Raw genomic sequence first — 21,046 nt, 5'->3', positions numbered from 1 at the left:
CCTTCCTTCCTTCCTTCCTTCCTTCCTTCCTTCCTTCCTTCCTTCCTTCCTTCCTTCCTTCCTTCCTCCCTTCCTTCCTTCCTCCCTTTTCTATCCTGGTTGATATTTATTCTGCTCACTATTTCTATGGATTCTTGCTTTTCCCGAGTTCTGGAAAATTCACAGTCATTTTTGCATATCCTCCCTATCTTCTCTTCTCTTGTCCCCTCCTTCTGGAACTCTAGACATATATTAGGTATTTTTATTTCACCTTCCATAGCTTTAAACATCTCACTTACAGTTATTATCTTCTGATATTAATATGCTGCATTCTGAGTAATTTATTAAGATATCTCTTCTCTTCCATTACTTTTTGCTTCTGCTATGTTTAAACTGCCTTAACTCATCTTTGATTCAAAAACCTTATTTTTGGAAATTATATTTTTTTTCTCAAATCTGGTAATTTTTGCTTAATCTCTTCTGATTTACTCATTTTGTGATTCCATCTTTTATTTTTTAAAATATTTAATACATGTTATTTTATCTTATTTTTCTGATAATTCTAATATTTGAAGTGCTTGCCAGTGGGAATCTCTTTCTGCTAACTCATACCAGTGGTGTTTTTTTTCTGGATTTAGTAATTTTTTTTATTATGAGCTCATTTTTGGTTTACCTTAATTTATGGAAAACTTGGAGACATTAAACTGAAGAAGCGTTCCTCCAGAGGGAATTTGTTTTAGCCTCAGGCAGGAGTAAATAACACTACGGACCTGGAACCACTTTTCCTATTCCAGGCTCTCTGACTTAATTCTGTGGAATCATGTTCAACTCCCATATTCCTTGCCCCTGAAGCTGCTGTGCTAATAAAGACATTTGTCCTCAAAGATACCTTGCCTTTTGGGCATGCTTACTGGTCATTATCCTATTTTTGGCACATGCAGTTTACATGTGTGTGACTTTTATTTTGTTTTTCCCTTTGGATTTTTCTCTTACTTCCTATGAGCAAAGAAAGAAAACATTGTATTTTATACAGAACCTAGTTGTTTCATCTCATGAGGGCCTCTCAGAGGATCTAACCTGCCACACTGCCTGAAGTAACTATCCTAAATCACCAATATTCCTGTCTCTTCCTTGCCTTCCACACACATGTAGTTATTCAGCCCTTTTTAATTTTACTTCTAAAATTGTATGCCCGTCCATTCCCGTTTGCTGGCCTTCCCATCCCTGGTGTCTCTAACCCATTATATATACTGCCTCCATGTTAGTCTTTCTTAATAGAAATTCAGTGCTATTTCTTGGCTTACTATCCCCACATACTCCTCTCTAGCATCTGATTGTCCTCCAGTGCCTTGATTTCCAACCCTTGTAGTTTAATATCTTCAATGTCTGCAGCAAATCTCTCTTTTCTGAATTTCCCCTATTCCTCTTTGACACTCTGTTTTTCTTCTTCCATGCAACTCATTCTTTCTACCTGAAATGTCCTATATTCATCCATATCCCCAAATGGCACTAATTTATCTGTTCAGGTCCATCTCAGTTGCATTCAGTTTTATTCAGTTTTCCAGAATTCTTCCTAGCTCAAAGTAACTTCTCCCTCTTTTGAACTTTTATGGCACTTTGTCTTCTCTTGTGGCTTTATGGCTTTTGTGTGTGTGTATGTGTGTGTACAAGTGTGTGTAGCTTATATATTACAGTCTAAACTCTTTAGGGAAATTTTTTGTTCTAGAAGTCACTTATGGTGGCTTCCGCATCATAGATCCTAACAAATAGTAAATTATACATAATTATAAATTAAAGAGTAGCACATTGGAAATATTTCAGACACTGGTGATGATGTTGTAGCATAAGGCAGATTTTTCTTCCTTTTTTAGGCTGAATAATACTGCATTGTATGTAAAGACTCCATTTTGCATATCCATTTATCTGTCAATGGATATCTGGGTTGCTTCCATGTTTTCTGGTCTGTATGTTTTTAACTGTATGAAATCAACTTGATTAAAAGTTGTCCTTATAGTGGGTCTCCTACAGGTACAACCTTTATTAATTTGTGAAATTTCTTTGTAATTCTGCTCTTTTATATTAGTCAAATAGATGAAGCTTTCTAGGTCACTATTTATAATATTAAAGAAAAATGAACACATCTATTCCAGATTGATCTTGGCAGTTCCATCACTGTAGTTATCAGCACATGCTAAGGACTAAAATATTAAATACCCCAGGGAAGTCTTTGGCATTAAGTTCTTTCATTTCATGTTTATTTCTTCCATAATTAGTTGATACATTTTTCAGTATAGTTTTTCTATTTGAAAACCATCCCTGGACTAGAGCCAGTGTATAACAATGTGCCAGCAGTTTAAAATGCCTTCCTTAAGTTATCATCACATTCCTAGTCAACTAATAAAAATATACAAAATTATGAAGTGCAGTAGTAGCAAGGGTGTGGAGAAACGGGTTCACATACCCACTGTTGTTCACACTGGAAATGGATTCATTGTTTCTGTAGAGCAATTCAGAAAAAAAAAAAGTTATTCTTATCTTTTAGCCAAATAATTTTGATAATATAACCTAAAAGCAAAATATCAGTATAATTTATTCATAGATGTCTCATATGTAATAATGACTAATTGGAAATAAGACAAATATCCAAGAATAACATGATTAAGTAAATTACATATTGCAATGATGAAGTACCAAAGAACCACTAAAAGTGACAAATACACTAACAAATGGGAATGAAGATGTAAAATTAGGTATAGGAAAAAGTAGAACAGTATCTAAACAGTGATTATATCATTAAAAAGATTTGTATGTACATTGTCAAAGATTGAAATTCAATTTGGGGTGGTGTCAGTGGTTTTGGAAAGTTAACTTTTTTTGTTAATTTTTTATTTCTTATAAAGACATTATGACCTTGCAACTTTGGGATATAACTTTGTTCTAATCATAGTGAAAATTAGAGGTTAGAGGTACACAATGAGAATAGATTAATAAAATACAATAAATGTCATTCTTTATAAAAAAATTCTTACTTCTCTGATACAGTATAATATGTGATAAAAATAAAGCTTTCAAATCAGACTGAATTTGGATAAAATCTTTGCATGTCTCTTTTTCTTGGACTACATGTCTTAGTCTGTTCTGGCTTCTATAACAAAATGCCACAGGCTGGGTGGCTTATAAATTCATTTGTCACAGTTCTGGAGGCTGGGAAGTCAAAGATCAAGGCATCAGCATAGTTGTATTCTGATGAGGACCCTCTTCTTGGTTCAGAACTAGCACCTTCTCACTGTGTCCTCACATGGTGGAAGGGACAAGGGATCTCTGAGTTTCTTTTGAAAAGGCACTAATTTCATTTTATAAAGGCACTAATTATATCCTAAAGGCCCAAGATGACCAGTGTCCTTAAAAGAAGAGGAAAATTTGGACCCAGAGACACAGACACACAAAGAAGCCATTTGAAGATGGAGCAGAGATTGGAGTGATGTGTCTATAAATCAAGGAACACCGAGGATTGCCAACAGACATCAGAAGCTAGAAGGGAGGCATGGACCAGATTCTCACTCTGAGCCTCCAGAAGGAATCAACCCTGCCAGCACCTTGATCTCAGACTACTAATCTCTAGAACCGTGAGAGAATAGATATCTGTTGCATTAAGCCACCCAGTTTATGGTACTTGTTATGGCAGCCTCAGGAAACTAATATGTCCCGTATGTTTGGGAATTAGGAAACCTGCTTCTAGATGGTTTATAAGTCAAAGCAGAAAATGATAAAGGAAGTTAAAAAATGTTTTGAGCTAAATGATCATGAAAATAGCATATATCTACACTTGAGAGATTAAACATATGTAAGAGTTGGAGGAGTATTTATAGTCTTAAGTTTATAAATGAGAAAAGAAGGAAGTATAAAAATAAGTGAGCTAAATACTGTAAAAGAAGAAATCAGGAGGAGGAATATAAAATAAGCCCAAGAATGTAGAATGCAAGACATAATGAAATAAGAGCTGATATCAATGAAATAAAAGCAAAAATACCATAGCAAGTACTAGATGAATCTTAGGAACATAACATTGAATATCTGAAAAAGCAAGTTGCAGAAGAATACATGTAATATTCCACTTACATAGATATTTGAGAGAAGTAAAATTAAACATGTTATATATAGTAAAAAGGTTATAGGTAGAATTTGCATCTAAGCTAGGAGGGAATGGCGTGGGATGGGAGAATGAGTGGATGAGGGGAAGGAAGGAAGGGAGGGGGGTTAGGAAGGAAGGAAGAAAGGAAGGAGTGAACTTGTATGTTTGTTAACCTTTTGCAATTCTTCTTTTATGATTTTCCTATTCATATCCTTTGCCCATTTTTCCATTTTTAAAAACAAGGTTATTGCTGACATGGAGGCCCAAGTTCACAAGCTGAGAGAAGAGCTGATTCACGTGAACTCGCAGCGGAAACAGCAGCTGATAGAGCTTGGTCTTCTTCGCGAAGAGGAGAAGCAAAGGGCTGCAAGGGACCATGAGACCGCTGTCTACAAACTGAAGGCTGAGTCAGAAAAGATGAAGATGGAGCTGAAAAAGACTCACGCCGCTGAGACAGAGGTGACATTGGAAAAGGTGAGATATCCAGCTGGATTTGCACAGACCACTGAAACCCATGTTTAGGCCCCACTGCTGCCATCCTTGCATTTAATCTCTAAAAGGTGGCAAGCATAGAACTACTCCTGAAATTTACCAACTGTTCAAATGAGTAATTTAAGTGTCTTGCTATATATTTAAGCACCACAAAAATAATCCAGGGAGTTAGGTGTCCTATTTTCCCTTGATGTCCATGGAAAGGATAGCATGGAATATCCCATTCCATAGTGATTAGATGCACATTGTGATAAAGCAATGTAGAATATTGTCCAGTATTGTACTGAGTAGGGACACTTGAGCTGTAGCCCCAAGTTTTCCTCGGTTAAGACTGGGTTTCAGATCTTTCTTCAGTTTTCTAATAGTCATTTCTAGATTTCAAAGTCTTTTGTAACAGTCTTGTGTAACATAAATGATGACATAGTTTCCCAGATTATGATTTCAGATTAAGGAAAGTTTCTTTAAAATTATATATTTTTGAAATATATGTCAATATAATGTTTACACATTTTGGGTTGACTGATTTTCCAGGTATAATCTCAAATATTTGTTCTTTCATTGTTCTGGAAAGGTGGAAACATTTTAATTGGGAGTAAATGTGAATTGCTATTAATGATAGCAACTATAAATTGCCTCTTGAGTTCCTTAAGACCAGTCTAATCTTGAGATCAAGAAACTTGAAAAGGGTAATCTGAGAGTCTTCCAATTCTGCTTACTTTTTTTTTTTTTTACCTTTTCTTCTTCATCTTTAAATGTTATGCCTTCCTAGAGCATACAACACCATTCTAGGCACTGCTCCATTGGTTTTACATGGATTGTGATCCTAAGATGCTTCTTTTATAGTATCCTAATTTATTTGAGACTCAGATTTCAGCAGACTTTGCCCTTGGCAGCATAGCTCTGAACCCAGAAATAAATAGGAACAAGACTCCAAAGAGGCAGAAGTGAGCCTGGCTTCTTGGAGGAGCAGCAAGGAGGCTGATGTGGCAAAAAATGGTAACCAAGAAGGAGGAAGAGGAGGAGAAGGAGGTGATGAGGTTAGGGAAGAAACCTCAGGCGATGGACCTATGTCCTGTGGGTCTGTACCTATGTCCTGTGGGTCTGTGTGGGTGCTTGAAAGGGTTTTGCTCTGACTCTCTGGGAGTAAGGCTTCATAGGTTTGCTCTGACTCTCTGGGAGTAAGGCTTCACAGGTTTTGAGCAGAGGAGTGGAATGCATTGATTCACATTTGAGTAGGATTGCTCTGTGCATGCTGAGAACAGACTGAATTGAGGGCAAAGAAAGAAGTAGGGAGACTAGTTGAAAGGCCATTGTGGGAATTTGGATGAGATGACTGAGGCTCGGGCCTGGGCAGCAGCAGGTAAAAACTGATGAGATTTGGATTAGGAAGGTGGATCTGACAGTGTCCACTGTTGATTTGTGGGGGGTGGAAGAGAGAAAGAGGGGCATGCTGTTTAGCAGTCAAGGGAGATTCCAAGGTGACTTGCTGGAGCTGGTGGACCAATGGAATCAGCCTTTTGGCAGCCTAAGGAAGACTGCCAGAACAGTAGGCGGGGCCAGTGGGGGGCATGTCCCAGTTGAGATGCCTTTTATACATCTAAGTGAGGATATTGGTGGTAATTCCATCAAAGCAATACAAAATAAGAATGTTTTGATGCTAAAATATACAAAATTTCAGGAATTAGAAAAGTTCCTTATCCAGACAGTTTTATCCCTCTGACAGTAGCAGATCAATGAGACTGATGGAGAGTGAAAGGGGTGTTACTGTATCCTATCTGGAGACTCTTTTTTTTTTTTAAGATTTATTTATTTATTTGAGGGAGAAAGAGCGCAAGCAAGGGGAGGGGCAGAGAGAGAGGGAGACAAGCATACTCCCCACTGAGCGAGGAGCCTGATTCAGGGGCTCCATGCCATGACCCCGAGATCATGACCTGAGGCAAAATCAAGTATTGGACACTAACCGACTGAGCCACCCAGGCGCCCCTCTGTCTGGTGACTCTTACACACACCTTGCCTTGGCTCTATTTGTCTCTGCCAATAGTTCAAGGTAGTTCTGAATAAATGTACTTAAACAGCACACATACCAGTGCACACTGATTTAGGAAAATTAGACATACCAAAGCCAGACTTATACAAGTTTTGCCTTAATTTTCTTGTGCTATATATTCACATTCCAAATGTTTCTTTTTAGTAGAAGATGAACCTTTTCAAATATAGGTTTATATGTGTTAAAACTAATTAGCAGGTTACAGATAATAAAAAAAAATTAGAAACCATTAGTAATTCGTTTTCCAAACATTTCTGGAAGATCTTTTTTTTTTTTTTAAAGATTTTATTTATTTATTTGACAGAGAGATAGAGAGAGAGAGAGCACAAGTAGGCAGAGTGGCAGGCAGAGAGAGAGGGAGAAGCAGGCTCTCCTCTGAGAAGGGAGCCCGACATGGGGCTCGATCTCAGGACCTCGGGATCATAACCTGAGCCGAAGGCAGCTGCTTAACTGACTGAGCCACCCAAGAGCCCCTCTGGAAGATCTTCTGTAACCCTGAAAGGCATTATCCCAGACACTGTGAGGATACACAGGAAAAAGAAAAAAAAAGGCACAGTCCTCAAGGAGATCATAAAATAATAGTGACATCAAGACATACACACATACAAAAATAACTGTAATGCAAGGTGGAGTGTGAATTGGGGGAAATTATTCCTGTTAAGGAAATCAGGGAAAATTAATTGGATGAGATGGTGCTTTTACTAGATATAAGTAATCTGTAGGATTTTGACTAGTAGATAAGCAAGATGGCATTCTAAGCCAAAGGAATAACAACAGCAAGAGCAAACAAAACCATTTACATGCATGGCACGGAGGTTAATCAAGAGGAGTGGTTAGTGATAGGCTGAAAGGTAGCTTGGGATCACTGAGAGTCTCCAAAGCTGTCGTAGTATTTTAGTTTCGTTGGGTAAACAGTGAGGAGCTGCTGAAAGTTTTAAAGCGCTGAATGTCAAGATTCAAGCGATTCTCAGGAAAATCTTTCTGTCAGTGTTGTTCTGATGCCCTCGAAGTAGGAGTAGTTGGTGGGGACCAGATTAACACAGGCAGGAGGTCCCTGAGGACATGTTCGAGGTGCAGGAAGAGCAGTGCAGGTGAGAACAGAGCAGTGACAAAGGGCTAGAGGGGACATGTTTGAGAATCATCTGAGAGATGGCATTGATTAGGCTTGTGAAGTATAACCCAACTCTTAATAAATCGGGAAGGTAGGAGATGCCTGGTTTGGGGAGGAAGAAGGTAGGTACCATTATGAACTTGTTGACTTTGAAGTGCCTCCACGCCACCCAGCTGGGCTGTTCACTTGCTGTGGAAGGAACATTGGTAGGTAATCATAAGAAACGGCAGGACTGGAGCAAACAGCTATGGGGGTCACCCACAGAGAGGGCCTGTTCAAGAGAGGAATGCAGGAAGAAAACAGGAAGCTGTGAAGGAAGAACTGCACTGAAGAGGTCAGGGAGGAAACAGTCAAAGAAGGGTCATCAAGGTAAGAGGAATCTGAGAAGAATGCATTTTCATGGAAACAAAGGAAAAGAATATTCGAAAAGGCGGATTTTCAAGAATGTGACAGAAAATCAGGAAGAAAGGTCCTGGGATTTGAAAGCGCGAAGTCATTGATGATCTTGGACAGATCTCCCTGAAAGGGAGAGTGTGGACAGAAACACGGTCGCAATGGATAAGTGAGGCCATGAAGATTCATGAATACTCTTATTGTTTCCGAAAATCTGATATTAAAAGGAAGGTGTCGTTCCAAAGGAGTATACTTTTAGGCTGAAGATGTTTTGCAATACACAAGAAGGGACCAATGGAGAGGAAGAGCTTAGTGATGCAGAGAACTACAGACACCTGAGGGCTTGCTGTCTGAGACAGGAGGGTGTGGATGAAAAGACCAGCACAGTTCCACGCTCACCCCTTGGCCACAAAGCTTCAGCCGCAGGAGACTTTGGCATGTTCCTGGAGTAGGCCTCATGCTCTCCTTACTCCAGGCCTTTACACCCGCCACCTCTCTATCTGGGATGTTCTTCCCCAGATTTTCTGTGGCCATCCTCCTCCTTATCACTCTGCAACTGCTCAGTGTCCTTCCTTGACCTCTCTTTGTAAAGTCGTGCCCAACTTCACTGGTCCCATTGTCTTCATAGCTCATCTCACCATCTGGAATCATCTTTTCATTTTTCTGATTGTTTATTTTCTATTCATCCCCACCCCACCCCCCACCATTAGAATATCAGCTCCATTAGCAGGACCTTGTCTGCCTTGTTCACTTCCATACTGCTAGTGTTGAGAAAACTCAGCACATGGTAGGTGTCCTCCTAGTATATATTGAGTGAGTGTATGATAGGAGCCATGATTTACAAGGAGGGAGGAAGGAAGGAGAGGACTGGTAAAGATACAAGGGAGTTCTGTGACGAGACCTAAAGAGAGCTTCTATCTGATATCACCTATGTTTTTGGCAAAGAATAGCAGGAGTCTTCTGAGTGAGGAGTTCCAGGACCAGCGACATAGCCAGGCTTCGTGCTGGGCAGATGGCTGGAATGTGGCTGGAAGGAAGCAGGCGTAAGGGCATTTGCCCAGGTAGAGATGGAATTCTGCATGTCAAGGAGGGAGGATGGCAGCATGAGTCTGGAAGAATGGAATGCTCCTGAATTGAACTGAGGACATGAGTAACACAAGATAGAAATGGGGTTTTAGCATGGTAGAGCGTTAGCCGCCATGGTTAACGGTGCTGGCGGGGTTCATCAGAACGTAGGGACTTGTTGGCAGAAGGAGAGTCTGGGGAAAGGGACGAGAGCATTAACTAGGCTAGTGTTTACTGCCATGAGTTTGGTTTTTGTTGAGTTGGTGGAATTAACCAATCCCAAGGTCTGTTTGATGAAATACAAGTGTTGGGCTCTTGATATGAAGAGCAGTTTATGTTTCCTGTTGGTACGTGTTTTTCCTTAATTAGTAAAAGGAGTTGAGCATTTCTAAGTGCAGGGAGACCAGGAATTCCCTGAAAGCAGTCCTTGTGAAATGCTGGTTTCTAAAGCCTAGGATCACACGTGGCACCTCCGACAAAGCAGACATTCATAAATGTTGAGAAAATGAAAGAATGATGATGAACTGAGCAATTCAGTCTAGCCATGTGCATGGTAACATGAATGTAAGACACTGGTTTTGATTCATCCACATTTGACTTCAACCCATTATAAATTCTTTAGATGGGGCAAGATACATCTTTATATTCACGTCTTCATTTTTTTTAGTGTTGTAATCTTCTCCCTGTTACTTAGTAAGTTAAATGTATAGCATAAAATGTTTTTTCAGACATAGTTTTATATTTTCATACAGAAATCAGTAGAGTTCTTAATATGAAAATCTGATTCAACCCTAGTAAACTGGTAGATATCCCGTTGCTGCCTGGTGTGTCATTGTGCATGCTGCTTGAATTCTTCTACTGTATTTTATAAAAGGTTTAATGTTTTATCATGTTTAAATCGGAAAGCTGAAATATTTGGCAGCAGCTCAAAATCCTGTCAGAATTGAGGGGTTTAGAAATTAATTTTCTCTCGTTACGTATAAAATCGAGGTTCAAAGAGGAGAGGAAAACAACACCAGAATAATAAATAACCTGAACATAACATTCCCTGTGGGTCTGGCTTGTGTCAGTGGCACTTCCACCGTTGAGGTTGTGGAGGAATCCCTGGGTCCAGACCCTACCTGTGTCTCTGTCAGCAGCAGCTCTGGCCTCGCTGACATCCTCAGCGGCTTTAAGGGAAACGTGAAATCCTCCACCAGGTCAAAAGGCTTGAACTAGAGAACCCGAGAGAGTCCGTGATTGACATTTGCAAAGTGAAAGCTTCTTTTTTCGCCTTTTAAAATCTTCTCAAACCAAATTGAAACAAAGTCCACAAAAAACATGAGCCGTTGAAAAATTACAGACCATTATTAAGTGATGGTAGTGGATCATTTTCAGAAGTTTGATTAGAAGTTTGGTATTGACAGTTTATAATTGTTTTAGAAATCTATTGGGTTATTTTTAAAATAAGTAAGTAAGAAGCTATTTGAGAAAATATGGGAAAAAGAGAAATGTAAAATTTCCTGTTACTACCTCCAGCTAGCGATAACCTAGTGATAATTTAATGTGTGTGTAAAATAGCACATTATATGAATTTAGTGGACTGAGATCACACTAAATAAACCGTGTAGTCTTTTGCTTTTTTAAAAGTCATGCTTTTTTAAAAGTTTAAAAGATTATTCCAATGTCATTGGAGATTCTTTGAAAATACAGTTTTCATTGTTTCATGATATTCCATTTTATGGATGCAGCATAGTATATTGTAGTATTGTCTCATTTTTAAACATTTAGCTTTAAAAGAAATTGCCTACATTGATGCAGAGATGAACATCTTCATATGTAAATTTTTGTCAACATTTCCATCGTTTTTGTCTTAGGTTAAGATCCCAGTACAATTACAGGGTCAGATTGCTTTTCCAAAAGGTTGTACTAATTTATGTTTTCCACAACAGAATATCTGTTTTATCTAGCCAGTCTTTACCATTAATACTTTTCTTTAATTTTTGGTATTTTTCAGTAAAAAAATTTTATTGTTTTTAATTTGCATTTTAAAGAGTGAGCTTGAACATTTATAATAGATTTGTTGTGCGTATTTCATTTTCTGAGAATTGCCTGTTCATGCCCTTTGACAGTTTGTCCTCTGTTAGTGTCCTAATGTTTTTCTCATCACCTTACAAGATGAAAAAATTCTTAGCTTTGTGGCAAATATTTTTGGTGCTTGCCTTTTTATATCACTTAACTTCATGATACACAAAAGATCTTATTTGTATTAAGTGTAATCTGTCCATCATTTCCTTTGTGAATTCTCTGTTATAAGTAGTTGTTTCAAGCTTCGTGGTTTGAAAATACTTTAAAAATTAAATATTTAAAAATATAGGAACACATCAAACATTTTCCACACCGTACTCTACTAAGTAAAAAGCGCTTATGAAATTGACATAGCACTTACCAGCTTGGGTTCCTGGTCTGTAATTTTAATAGTGTCTGAGGGATTATACTGGAATTCTGCCAGCCTGAAGTCATTAAAAGGCTTTGAGCAACAATTCAGCATCTTTTTCAAATTTAAGAAAAGCTCCATATGGCATAATTATTCAAAGCTAAGGTCATAGAAACTACTTAAACCTTTGAAATTTATAATTAAAGGATTAATATTAACTTATGAAGACATTGTCATTTTGGCTTAAAATGGATTTCTAATCTCAATTCTCTTCCCTTTGCTTTGATCTTTTCCCTGACTTCTTCCTTTGCTAAAAACATGAAGTTTTATATCCTTAAATTTTTAAATTAAATATTATCCTCAAACAGTTCAGATTTTAGAAATTGATTGACAAACAACATCCAGTCTAATTTTTACAGTATTTCAAAAATGTTGATAAACTTCAAGTTGGCATTTTCCTCTGGCTGCAGCTTGATATAATGGGCCATAATGATACTTCTAAACATAACAGTAAATTAATTTACAAAAGAAACACACACACAAATGGCAACTTAGAAAACCATGAGTGTGTACATACTTGGAATGTGATGAATTGGTGTTCGTTTATGTTAAGATTTAGAATTTTAAAGTGTCTTCAGAGTACCTGCATTGTAAACCTTCTTGGAGGGGTGAAAGGAGCTGTGTCTTGTTTCATCCCAGAGCTAGGACTTTTTTGTCATTTTGCCAATATCTACAAAGCAGTCCAAATCAAATATTTTAGTTAAATCAGCTTACGTATCTCCTATGTAATAAGAGGAATTGTGTGTTTCTTAGAGACACAGTTTTGCATCGATCCCCAGCTTGCTCCTACTTTTTCTGGTTCTGATGTGAGGCACCTGTTTCATAGTGATTCCACAAAATAAATACTGGAATAATGTCTGGGGCGTCTGTTTATTAAACAAAAAGAGCCGATATTGGATATTTACACTGTCAAGCTTTTACCATCCCAACCTGAGTGCAGGGCTGCCAGGCTCAATGCAGTGCAGTCACGGTTACAGACAGCAGTGGGCTACTCCCTACTGAATGCGGCTCTTGCTGTTTCCCAGGGAATCTTTTGCCAATTCTCCCTCTGCCTCTTTACTGCATGTTCAAGAGCACTTCTATTTTCTGGCAATCTGAGAGAGCAAATCAATAGCTTAACTTCAAAGTCTAGTTTTCGTAGGCTAGAGAGCTATGTTTTACTTGGAGAAAATTAAAAGGCAGTATATTCTATGTTACGGCTATTTCAAAATAAAATCTAGAATTATAAATGAACCATTGTTTATTTTTAAAGTAAATATTTATAATTTATAAGATTAACCCTCCCTTGTCTTTCTCTGGCCTAACTTTCTAATATTCTAATCACACCATTGTAAATGAAGTTCTGCCGTTCACCAGAACTTGGTTTTATCCTTTGGGATTTTCTTAAGGAAGAAAATTTCTACCTAAAATAAAGGGAAAATCTCTTAGGTCAGGGTAGCAAAAGATAGTATTTTGACTTGAGAAGTTGTTGAAAATAGAACAATTTATTTGGCATCTTCAGAGATTGATATCCCAACTGAGAGAATTGGGAGTAAACAGGTATTTGTGCCCAAAGGTATTTATGTGTGTGTTCATTTTGGTTTTTGTGAGTTTTTTTTTGGTATGTGTGTGTGTGGGGGGGGGGTGTTGTGTGTGTGTTTGAGTTGAGATTAGCATTGATAATTGTACAATCCTTTCAATCCTTTTGGCTTCTTGGCCAAACCTGTAGGAGTCTTACTGGCAGTGAATCTTTTTTTCATAACGTGGAAGAAAATAAAATGAAAAAAATATGTATTTCATTAGTATCTTCAACAATGATGAAATGATTACAAATAATAACAGAAAGAATAACTTATGTTATTCAATAACTTGATGATGGTTTACTATAAATGGGGGGCCTATACATCCCAACTTGCCTGGGAAGGTCCCAGTTTGCACCTGTCGGCCCAGGATCCTGAATGATTTAACATTTCCCCACCTTTTCCGCTCTTCAACATGTCCCAGCTCGCATGTTAAGCTCTGTGATTACCCTAACTAGGAGGGTGTTTTATGTAAAGGAGGCACCTTGTCTCTTTATATATCCTGTGATTGAATTATTGAACATTATAATGCTGACTACATATATTTTAAATGAGTGCTTTTTTGAAAATAATACTGAGCTTAGATTATAGATAACTAGACTCTAATTATTTTAATATGCTGACTAGCCTTCCGACTGATGTTTTTTTCTGTACCACACCAACGTTTCAGTAGCATTTGATGCACTTAGAAGGAAAGTATTTTCCATTTGTTAGTAGGCTGCCTGCTTTGTTTGGAGACTTTCTAGAAGGGGAGGGCAGAGGATGAGCTGATGGGCATTAGGGGTTAGGCACTGAGTGTCTGATGTCACAGAGGGGCCAGAGGGCATGGCACATTGGAAGAGCTCTAGGCTGGGAGCAAGTCTCATTCTAACCATTGTTCATAATGGAAGGGAGACAGTTATTCCCTGTGGAATGGCGTTTCCTAATTCAGTATTGTGAGGATTAAATTAATAATTGAATGGGGTGCCTGGGTGGCTCAGCTGGTTAAGCGTCTGCCTTCCGCTCATGTCATGATCCCAGGAAGGGCCTGCATTGGGCTCCCTGCTCAGCCTGGAGTCTGCTTCTCTCTCTCTCTCTGCCTCCCCTCCCTGCTCATGTGCACTCTGTCTCTCAAATAAATAAGTAAAATCTTAAAAAATTAATTAATTAATAAATAATCAAAAATGGTCAATTATTAACTAAATTGAATACCTTACGAGACACAGTAAAAATAAAGTATATGACCAGAAAAAGTGTATTGGTTTAAATATACCTCTTCATCCTCACAAATAATTAAGGAAATACTAATTAAGACAAGATACTATTTTTCACGTATTGAATAAACCAATTATTTTAAGTGATACCAAGTATCACTTTTAATTAATAATACCAAATACCAAAAATGCAATGAATAAATACTCCAAAATGCTATTAGTGGGAATGTAAATTGGTACAACTTTCCTGAAAGCCTTTAGTTATCTATATTGTGGACTTTTAAAAATTCATCTCTTTTGATATAGTAGTCTGTTTCTTGGTTAGCATAACATCAATACCAAAACCCAAAAAAGATATACCTCTAAGAACAGATTAATCTCAGAAATCTGTTACATTTCTATACACCAATAATGAAGCATCAGGAAGAGATATTAAGAAAACAATCCCATTTACAATTGTACCAAAAATAAGATACCTAGGAATAAACATAACCAAAGAAGTGAAAGACCTCTACTCAGAAAACTATAAAACACTGCTGAAAGAAATTGGAGATGACACAAGAAATAGAAAGACATTCCATGCTCATGGATTGGAAGAACAAATACTGTTAAAATATCTATACTAGCCAAAGCAATCTACAGATTTAATGCAATCCTTATCAAAATAACAACATTTTTCACAGAACTAGAACAAAAAACCCTAAAATTTATATGGAACCACAAAAGATCTGAATAACCAAAGCAGTTTTGCAAATGCAAAGCCAGAGGTATCACGATTCCAGACTTCAGGTTATATTACAAAGCTGTACTAATCAAAACAGTATGGTACCAGCACAAAAATGGGCACATAGATCAAAAGAACAGAATAGAAAACCCAGAAGTAAACTCACAATCATATGGTCAGTTAATCTTCAACAAAGCAGGAAAGAATATCAAATGGGAAAAGGTCTCTTCAACAAATAGTGTTGGGAAAACTGGTCAGCTATAGGCAAAAGAATGAAACTGGACAATTTTTTACACCATACACATAAATAAACTCAAGATGGATTGACCCGAGGGGCGCCTGGGTGGCTCAGTCAGTTAAGCATCCAACTCATGATTTCAGCTCAGGCCATGATCTCAGGGTCGTGAGATCGAGCCCTGCACTGGGTTCCTTGCTCAGTGTCATGTCTACTTGAGATTCTGCTTGAGATTCCCTCTGCCCCTCCCCCAACTCACACATGCGCACTCTCTCTCTCTTTCTCAAATAAATAAATAAAATCTTTTAAAAAAAATGGATTGACCTGAAAGCATAAAAATCCTAGAAGAGAGCAGAGGCAGTAATGTCTCTGACATCAGCCATAGCAATATGTTTCTAGATATGTTTCCTGAGGCCAGGGAAATAAAAGCAAACATAAACCATTGGGTCTACATTATTAAAATAAAAAGCTTCTGCACAGAAAAGGAAATAATCAACAAAACTAAAAGACAACCTACTGAATGGGAGAAGATATTTGCAAATCATATATCCAGTAAAGGGTTAGTATCCAAAATATTAAAGAACTTCTACAAATCAACACCCAAAAACAAATAATCCAATTTAAAAATGGGCAGAAGACATGAACAGACATTTCTCCAAAGACATCCAGATGGCCAACAGACACATGAAAAGATGCTCAATATCACTCATCATCAGGAAAATGGAAATCAAAAAACTGCAATAAGATATCACCTCACACCTGTCAGAATGGCTAAAATCAAAAACACAAGAAACAAGAGGTGTTGGCAAGGATGTTGGAGAAAGGGAAACCCTTGTGTACTGTTGGTGGGAATGCAAAAAGGTGCAGCCATTGTGGAAAAGAGTATGGAGGTTCCTCAAAAAGTTAAAAATAGAACTACCCTATGATCCAGTAATCAAACTACTGGGTATTTCCCCCCAAAATACAAAAACATGAATTCAGATGAATATATGCACCCCTATGTTTATAGCAGCATTATTTACAAGCCAAGGTATGGAAGCAGCCCAAGTGCCCATCGATAGATGAATGGAGAAAGAAGATGTGGTATATATATGCAAAGGAATATTATTCAGCCATAAAAAAGAAGGAAATCTTGCCATTTGCAATGACATGGATGGAGCTAGAGAGTATAATGCAAAGTGAAATAAGTCAGTGAGAGGAACACAAATAACATATTATTTCACTCATATGTGGATTTTAAGGAACAAAACAAAAAAAACAAAGTTAAAAAGAGAGAGAGAGGAACCAAGAAACAGACTCTTAACTATAGAGAACAAACTGATGGTTACCAGAGGGGATGGGAATGGGGGGACGGGTGAAACATGGAGATTGAGTAGGTCACTTGTCATGATGAGCACTGAGTGATGTATGGAAGTGTTGAATCACTCTGCTGTACACCCAAAACTAATACAACACTGTATGTTCATTACACTGGAATTTTAAAAAAAATTATAAATTAATTAAAGAAATAAAAAGAAGAATAGATGCAGAGGGACAGTTAGCAGGCAATGGCACACTCTTAATGCTTTCAGCATTTGATGCCTATTTTGTGTATAGCAGTCCTAGACACTTGATATAGTAATGAACAAAACAGGCAGATACTCCTGTCTCCTCAGAGCTCACATCCTAGCCGAAGAGACAGATACTAAATAAGCAGTGAACATGCCACATAATTAACTTACATAGAATTTTTAAAAAGTGTCTAAGTGCTACTGAATAAGAAATGAAAGAAAAGATTAAGGGAGACTCTGGAGTACCAGAGTTGGGGCCTATTTAAATAGTGTGATCAGGGTTGGCCTCATTGAAAAGGTCAACAAAGGAGTTGAACTAGCCATGTGGATATCTGGAGGAAGAAATCTCTGATAGCGCAAATAACCAGTGCAAAGACCAAGCAAGAACATGGCTGGCGTGGTTAAGGACCAGCAGGGAAGCCAGTGTGGGGAGAGCAGAGGAGACAGGGAGAGAGTAAGATGAATTTTGAGGAATCCCAAGGGTCCTGATCACATAGGGACTTTGAGGCTGTTGTAAGGACTTTAACTCTGAGTAATGGAAGAACATTAGGGCATTGTGCCAAGGAGTGATATGATCCAACTTAGACTTGAAAAGATCATTCTGGCAGTGTGAGGACAAAGGTGGGAAACCTATTAGAAGGGCACTGCTGAACTTCCAAGGGAGAGATTATGGGGGCTTGGACCAGAGTGGCGCCAGTGGAGGTGGTCAGATTCTGCATAGATTTAAAGGTGGAGCCAATACGGCTTCTTGACAGATTTGATTTGGGATGTGAGACCAAGAAAAAGGAAGTCATAGGTAAGTTTACACACGGGAAAAATGCAAATATACTAGTTCATTTCTCTGTGGGATGGGATTAGAAGTGATTTTTAAACTGTATCATTCAGTTTTTCTAAACGTTCTTTATTATAACCACATTGTAGTCCTAACAGTGATGTACAAGTCACCACCTTGTTATACTGTCGCCCTGCCCCAAGCCCTAGACATCTTCCACCTTTTTTTTTGTTCCATTTTATTTATTTATTTATTATTTTTTGTATTTTTTTATTCTTATGTTAATCCCCATACATTACATCATTAGTTTTAGATGAAGTGTTCCATGATTCATTGTTTGTGCATAACACCCAGTGCTCCATGCAGAATGTGCCCTCCTCAATACCCACCACCAGGCTAACCCATCCTCCCACACCCCTCCCCTCTAGAACCCTCAGTTTGTTTTTCAGAGTCCATCGTCTCTCATGGTTCGTCTACCCCTCCGATTTCCCCCGCTTCATTCTTCCCCTCCCGCTACCTTCTTCTTCTTTTTTTTTTTTTTCTTAACATATATTGCATTATTTGTTTCAGAGGTACAGATCTGAGATTCAACAGTCTTGCACAATTCACAGCGCTTACCAGAGCACATACCCTCCCCAGTGTCTATCACTCAGTCAGCCCATCCCTCCCACCCCACCCCCCACTCCAGCAACCCTCAGTTTCCTGCAATTAAGAATTCCTCATATCAGTGAGATCATATGATACATGTCTTTCTCTGTTTGACTTATTTCACTCAACATAATACCCTCCAGTTCCATCCATGTCGTTGCAAATGGCAAGATCTCATTCCTTTTGATGGCTGCATAATATTCCATTGTATATATATACCACCTCTTCTTTATCCATTCATCTGTTGATGGACATCTTGGCTCTTTCCACAGTCTGGCTATTGTGGACATTGCTGCTATAAACATCGGGGTGCACGTACCCCTTCGGATCCCTACTTTTGTATCTTTGGGGTAAATACCCAGTAGTGCAATTGCTGGATCATATGGTAGCTCTATTTTCAACTTTTTGAGGAACCTCCATACTGTTTTCCAGAGTGGCTGCACCAGCTTGCATTCCCACCAACAGTGTAGGAGGGTTCCCCTTTCTCCGCATCCCCGCCAACATCTGTCGTTTCCTGACTTGTTAATTTTAGCCATTCTGACTGGTGTGAGGTGGTATCTCATTGAGGTTTTGATTTGGATTTCCCTGATGCTGAGTGATATTGAGCACTTTTTCATGTGTCTGTTGGCCATTTGGATGTCTTCTTTGGAAAAATGTCTGTTCATGTCTTCTGCCCATTTCTTGATTGGATTCTTTGTTCTTTGGGTGTTGAGTTTGATGAGTTCTTTATAGATTTTGGATACTAGCCCTTTATCTGATAGGACATCTTCCACCTGCTTCCCCTTTCTGCCCTGAGACACCAGGGTCACAGAGACCAAGGATGTGCCGGCCCTTCAGTCCTGGTGTTACGTTAGCTGACATCAGAAACCGAGCAGTGTGATTGTGATGTCAGCAGCCCCTCCTCAGCCCTGCCTGTGAGGTTGGGATGTTCTCCAGTGCCCCTTACCCTGACCCAGGGCATCTTTCTATCAGGGCAGGGAGGCTGTGTCCTCATTAACTTCAGAGAAAAGCAGAAATATTGCCTGCCTGACTTCGGCCTGCTCACAGGGCTCTCATTTTTGCTTCTGCCACATTAATGAGTGCTAAAGGAAATGTGGGCCTCTCTGACCTCAGACTACGCCTCTCCCAAGGAAAGCCCAGCCCAGGGTCTTATAGGGAGGAAAGGAGAAGGTGGTCGTGGCCCTGAGACAGAGCAGGCTGGTAGTCTGAAGCCCCTGAGGGACACGGGACCATCTGGCCTCAAAGAGAAGAAGGTAAGAGTGTCTCTGTGCCTGAGACAGAGATCTTTCTGAAAAACAATTCTCAGGGGCGCCTGGCTGGCTCAGTCGGTAGAGCATGCAACTCTTGATCTCAGGGTTGTGAGTTCAAGCCCCACCTTGGGCAGTAGAGCTTACTTTTAAAAAGGGGGGAAAAAACCCCAAATCTCACTGCTGGGCTGGATTAGACACTGGCAACATAAAAACAGCCTTTCCCCCTCAAAGAGCTATCCTTTAATGAGGCAGGGATAATGGAACAAACAACCCCGTGATTACATTCAACTGAAATCACAGCCATTATTTGGATCTGTTGGCCAGCATGCCTTGCGAAACTCCCGGGAAGTCTGTGGGGGAGGGGTAGAATCAGTCAGAACCTTCTGGACAAGGTAAACCATGAGCTAATGGCATTTCCCTCTCTTGCTTAAAAACTTACCAAGTGCCATTGCCCACAACAAAGTGAAGTTGCCACAGCTCCTTAGCTTTCTGGCCAAGGATTTACATAATCCCATTTCTCCTCTCCTACCTTCCCTCCTTTTCTCATTTATTTATTTTTTTTTTAATTTTTTTTTTGTTATATTAATCCCCATACATTACATCATTAGTTTTAGATGTAGTGTTCCATGATTCATTGTTTGTGCATAACACCTAGAGCTCCATGCAGAACATGCCCTCTTTAATACCCAACACCAGGCTAACCCATCCTCCCACCCCCCTCCCCTCTAGAACCCTCAGTTTGTTTTTCAGAGTCCATTGTCTCTCATGGTTCGTCTCCCCCTCCTATTTCCCCCCCTTCATTCTTCCCCTCCTGCTATCTTCTTCTTTTCTTTTTTTTTTTTTCTTAACATATATTGCATTATTTGTTTCAGAGGTACAGATCTGAGATGCAACAGTCTTGCACAATTCACAGCGCTTACCAGAGCACATACCCTCCCCAGTGTCTATCACCCAGTCAGCCCATCCCTCCCACCCCACCCCCCACTCCAGCAACCCTCAGTTTGTTTCCTGAGATTAAGAATTCCTCATATCAGTGAGGTCATATGATACATGTCTTTCTCTGTTTGACTTATTTCGCTCAGCATAATACCCTCCAGTTCCATCCACGTCGTCGCAAATGGCAAGATCTCATTCCTTTTGATGGCTGCATGATATTCCATTGTATATATATACCACCTCTTCTTTTTTTTTTCATTCTTATGTTAATCCCCATACATTACATCATTAGTTTTAGATGAAGTGTTCCATGATTCATTGTTTGTGCATAACACCCAGTGCTCCATGCAGAATGTGCCCTCCTCAATACCCACCACCAGGCTAACCCATCCTCCCACACCCCTCCCCTCTAGAACCCTCAGTTTGTTTTTCAGAGTCCATCGTCTCTCATGGTTCGTCTACCCCTCCGATTTCCCCCGCATCA

General features: G+C 39.0%; 1 protein-coding gene across 1 annotated transcript in view; it reads left to right on the top strand.

The window, feature by feature from the left end:
* Nucleotides 1-21,046, top strand: part of CEP112 (centrosomal protein 112) — a 429,161-nt gene that overhangs the window by 265,209 nt on the left and 142,906 nt on the right. Inside the window, exon 22 of the mRNA XM_035026212.1 lies at nucleotides 4,355-4,585. Within this exon, the coding sequence (XP_034882103.1) occupies nucleotides 4,355-4,585 (231 nt within the window). The remainder of the gene's footprint in view (nucleotides 1-4,354; nucleotides 4,586-21,046) is intronic.

The sequence above is a fragment of the Mirounga leonina genome, unplaced genomic scaffold (assembly GCF_011800145.1).
Source record: "Mirounga leonina isolate KUSES-001 unplaced genomic scaffold, KU_Mleo_1.0 Mir_197, whole genome shotgun sequence".
Lineage (NCBI taxonomy): Eukaryota > Metazoa > Chordata > Mammalia > Carnivora > Phocidae > Mirounga > Mirounga leonina.
Note: the sequence above shows the minus strand (reverse complement) of the source record. Positions and strands in the feature narration are given on the sequence as shown.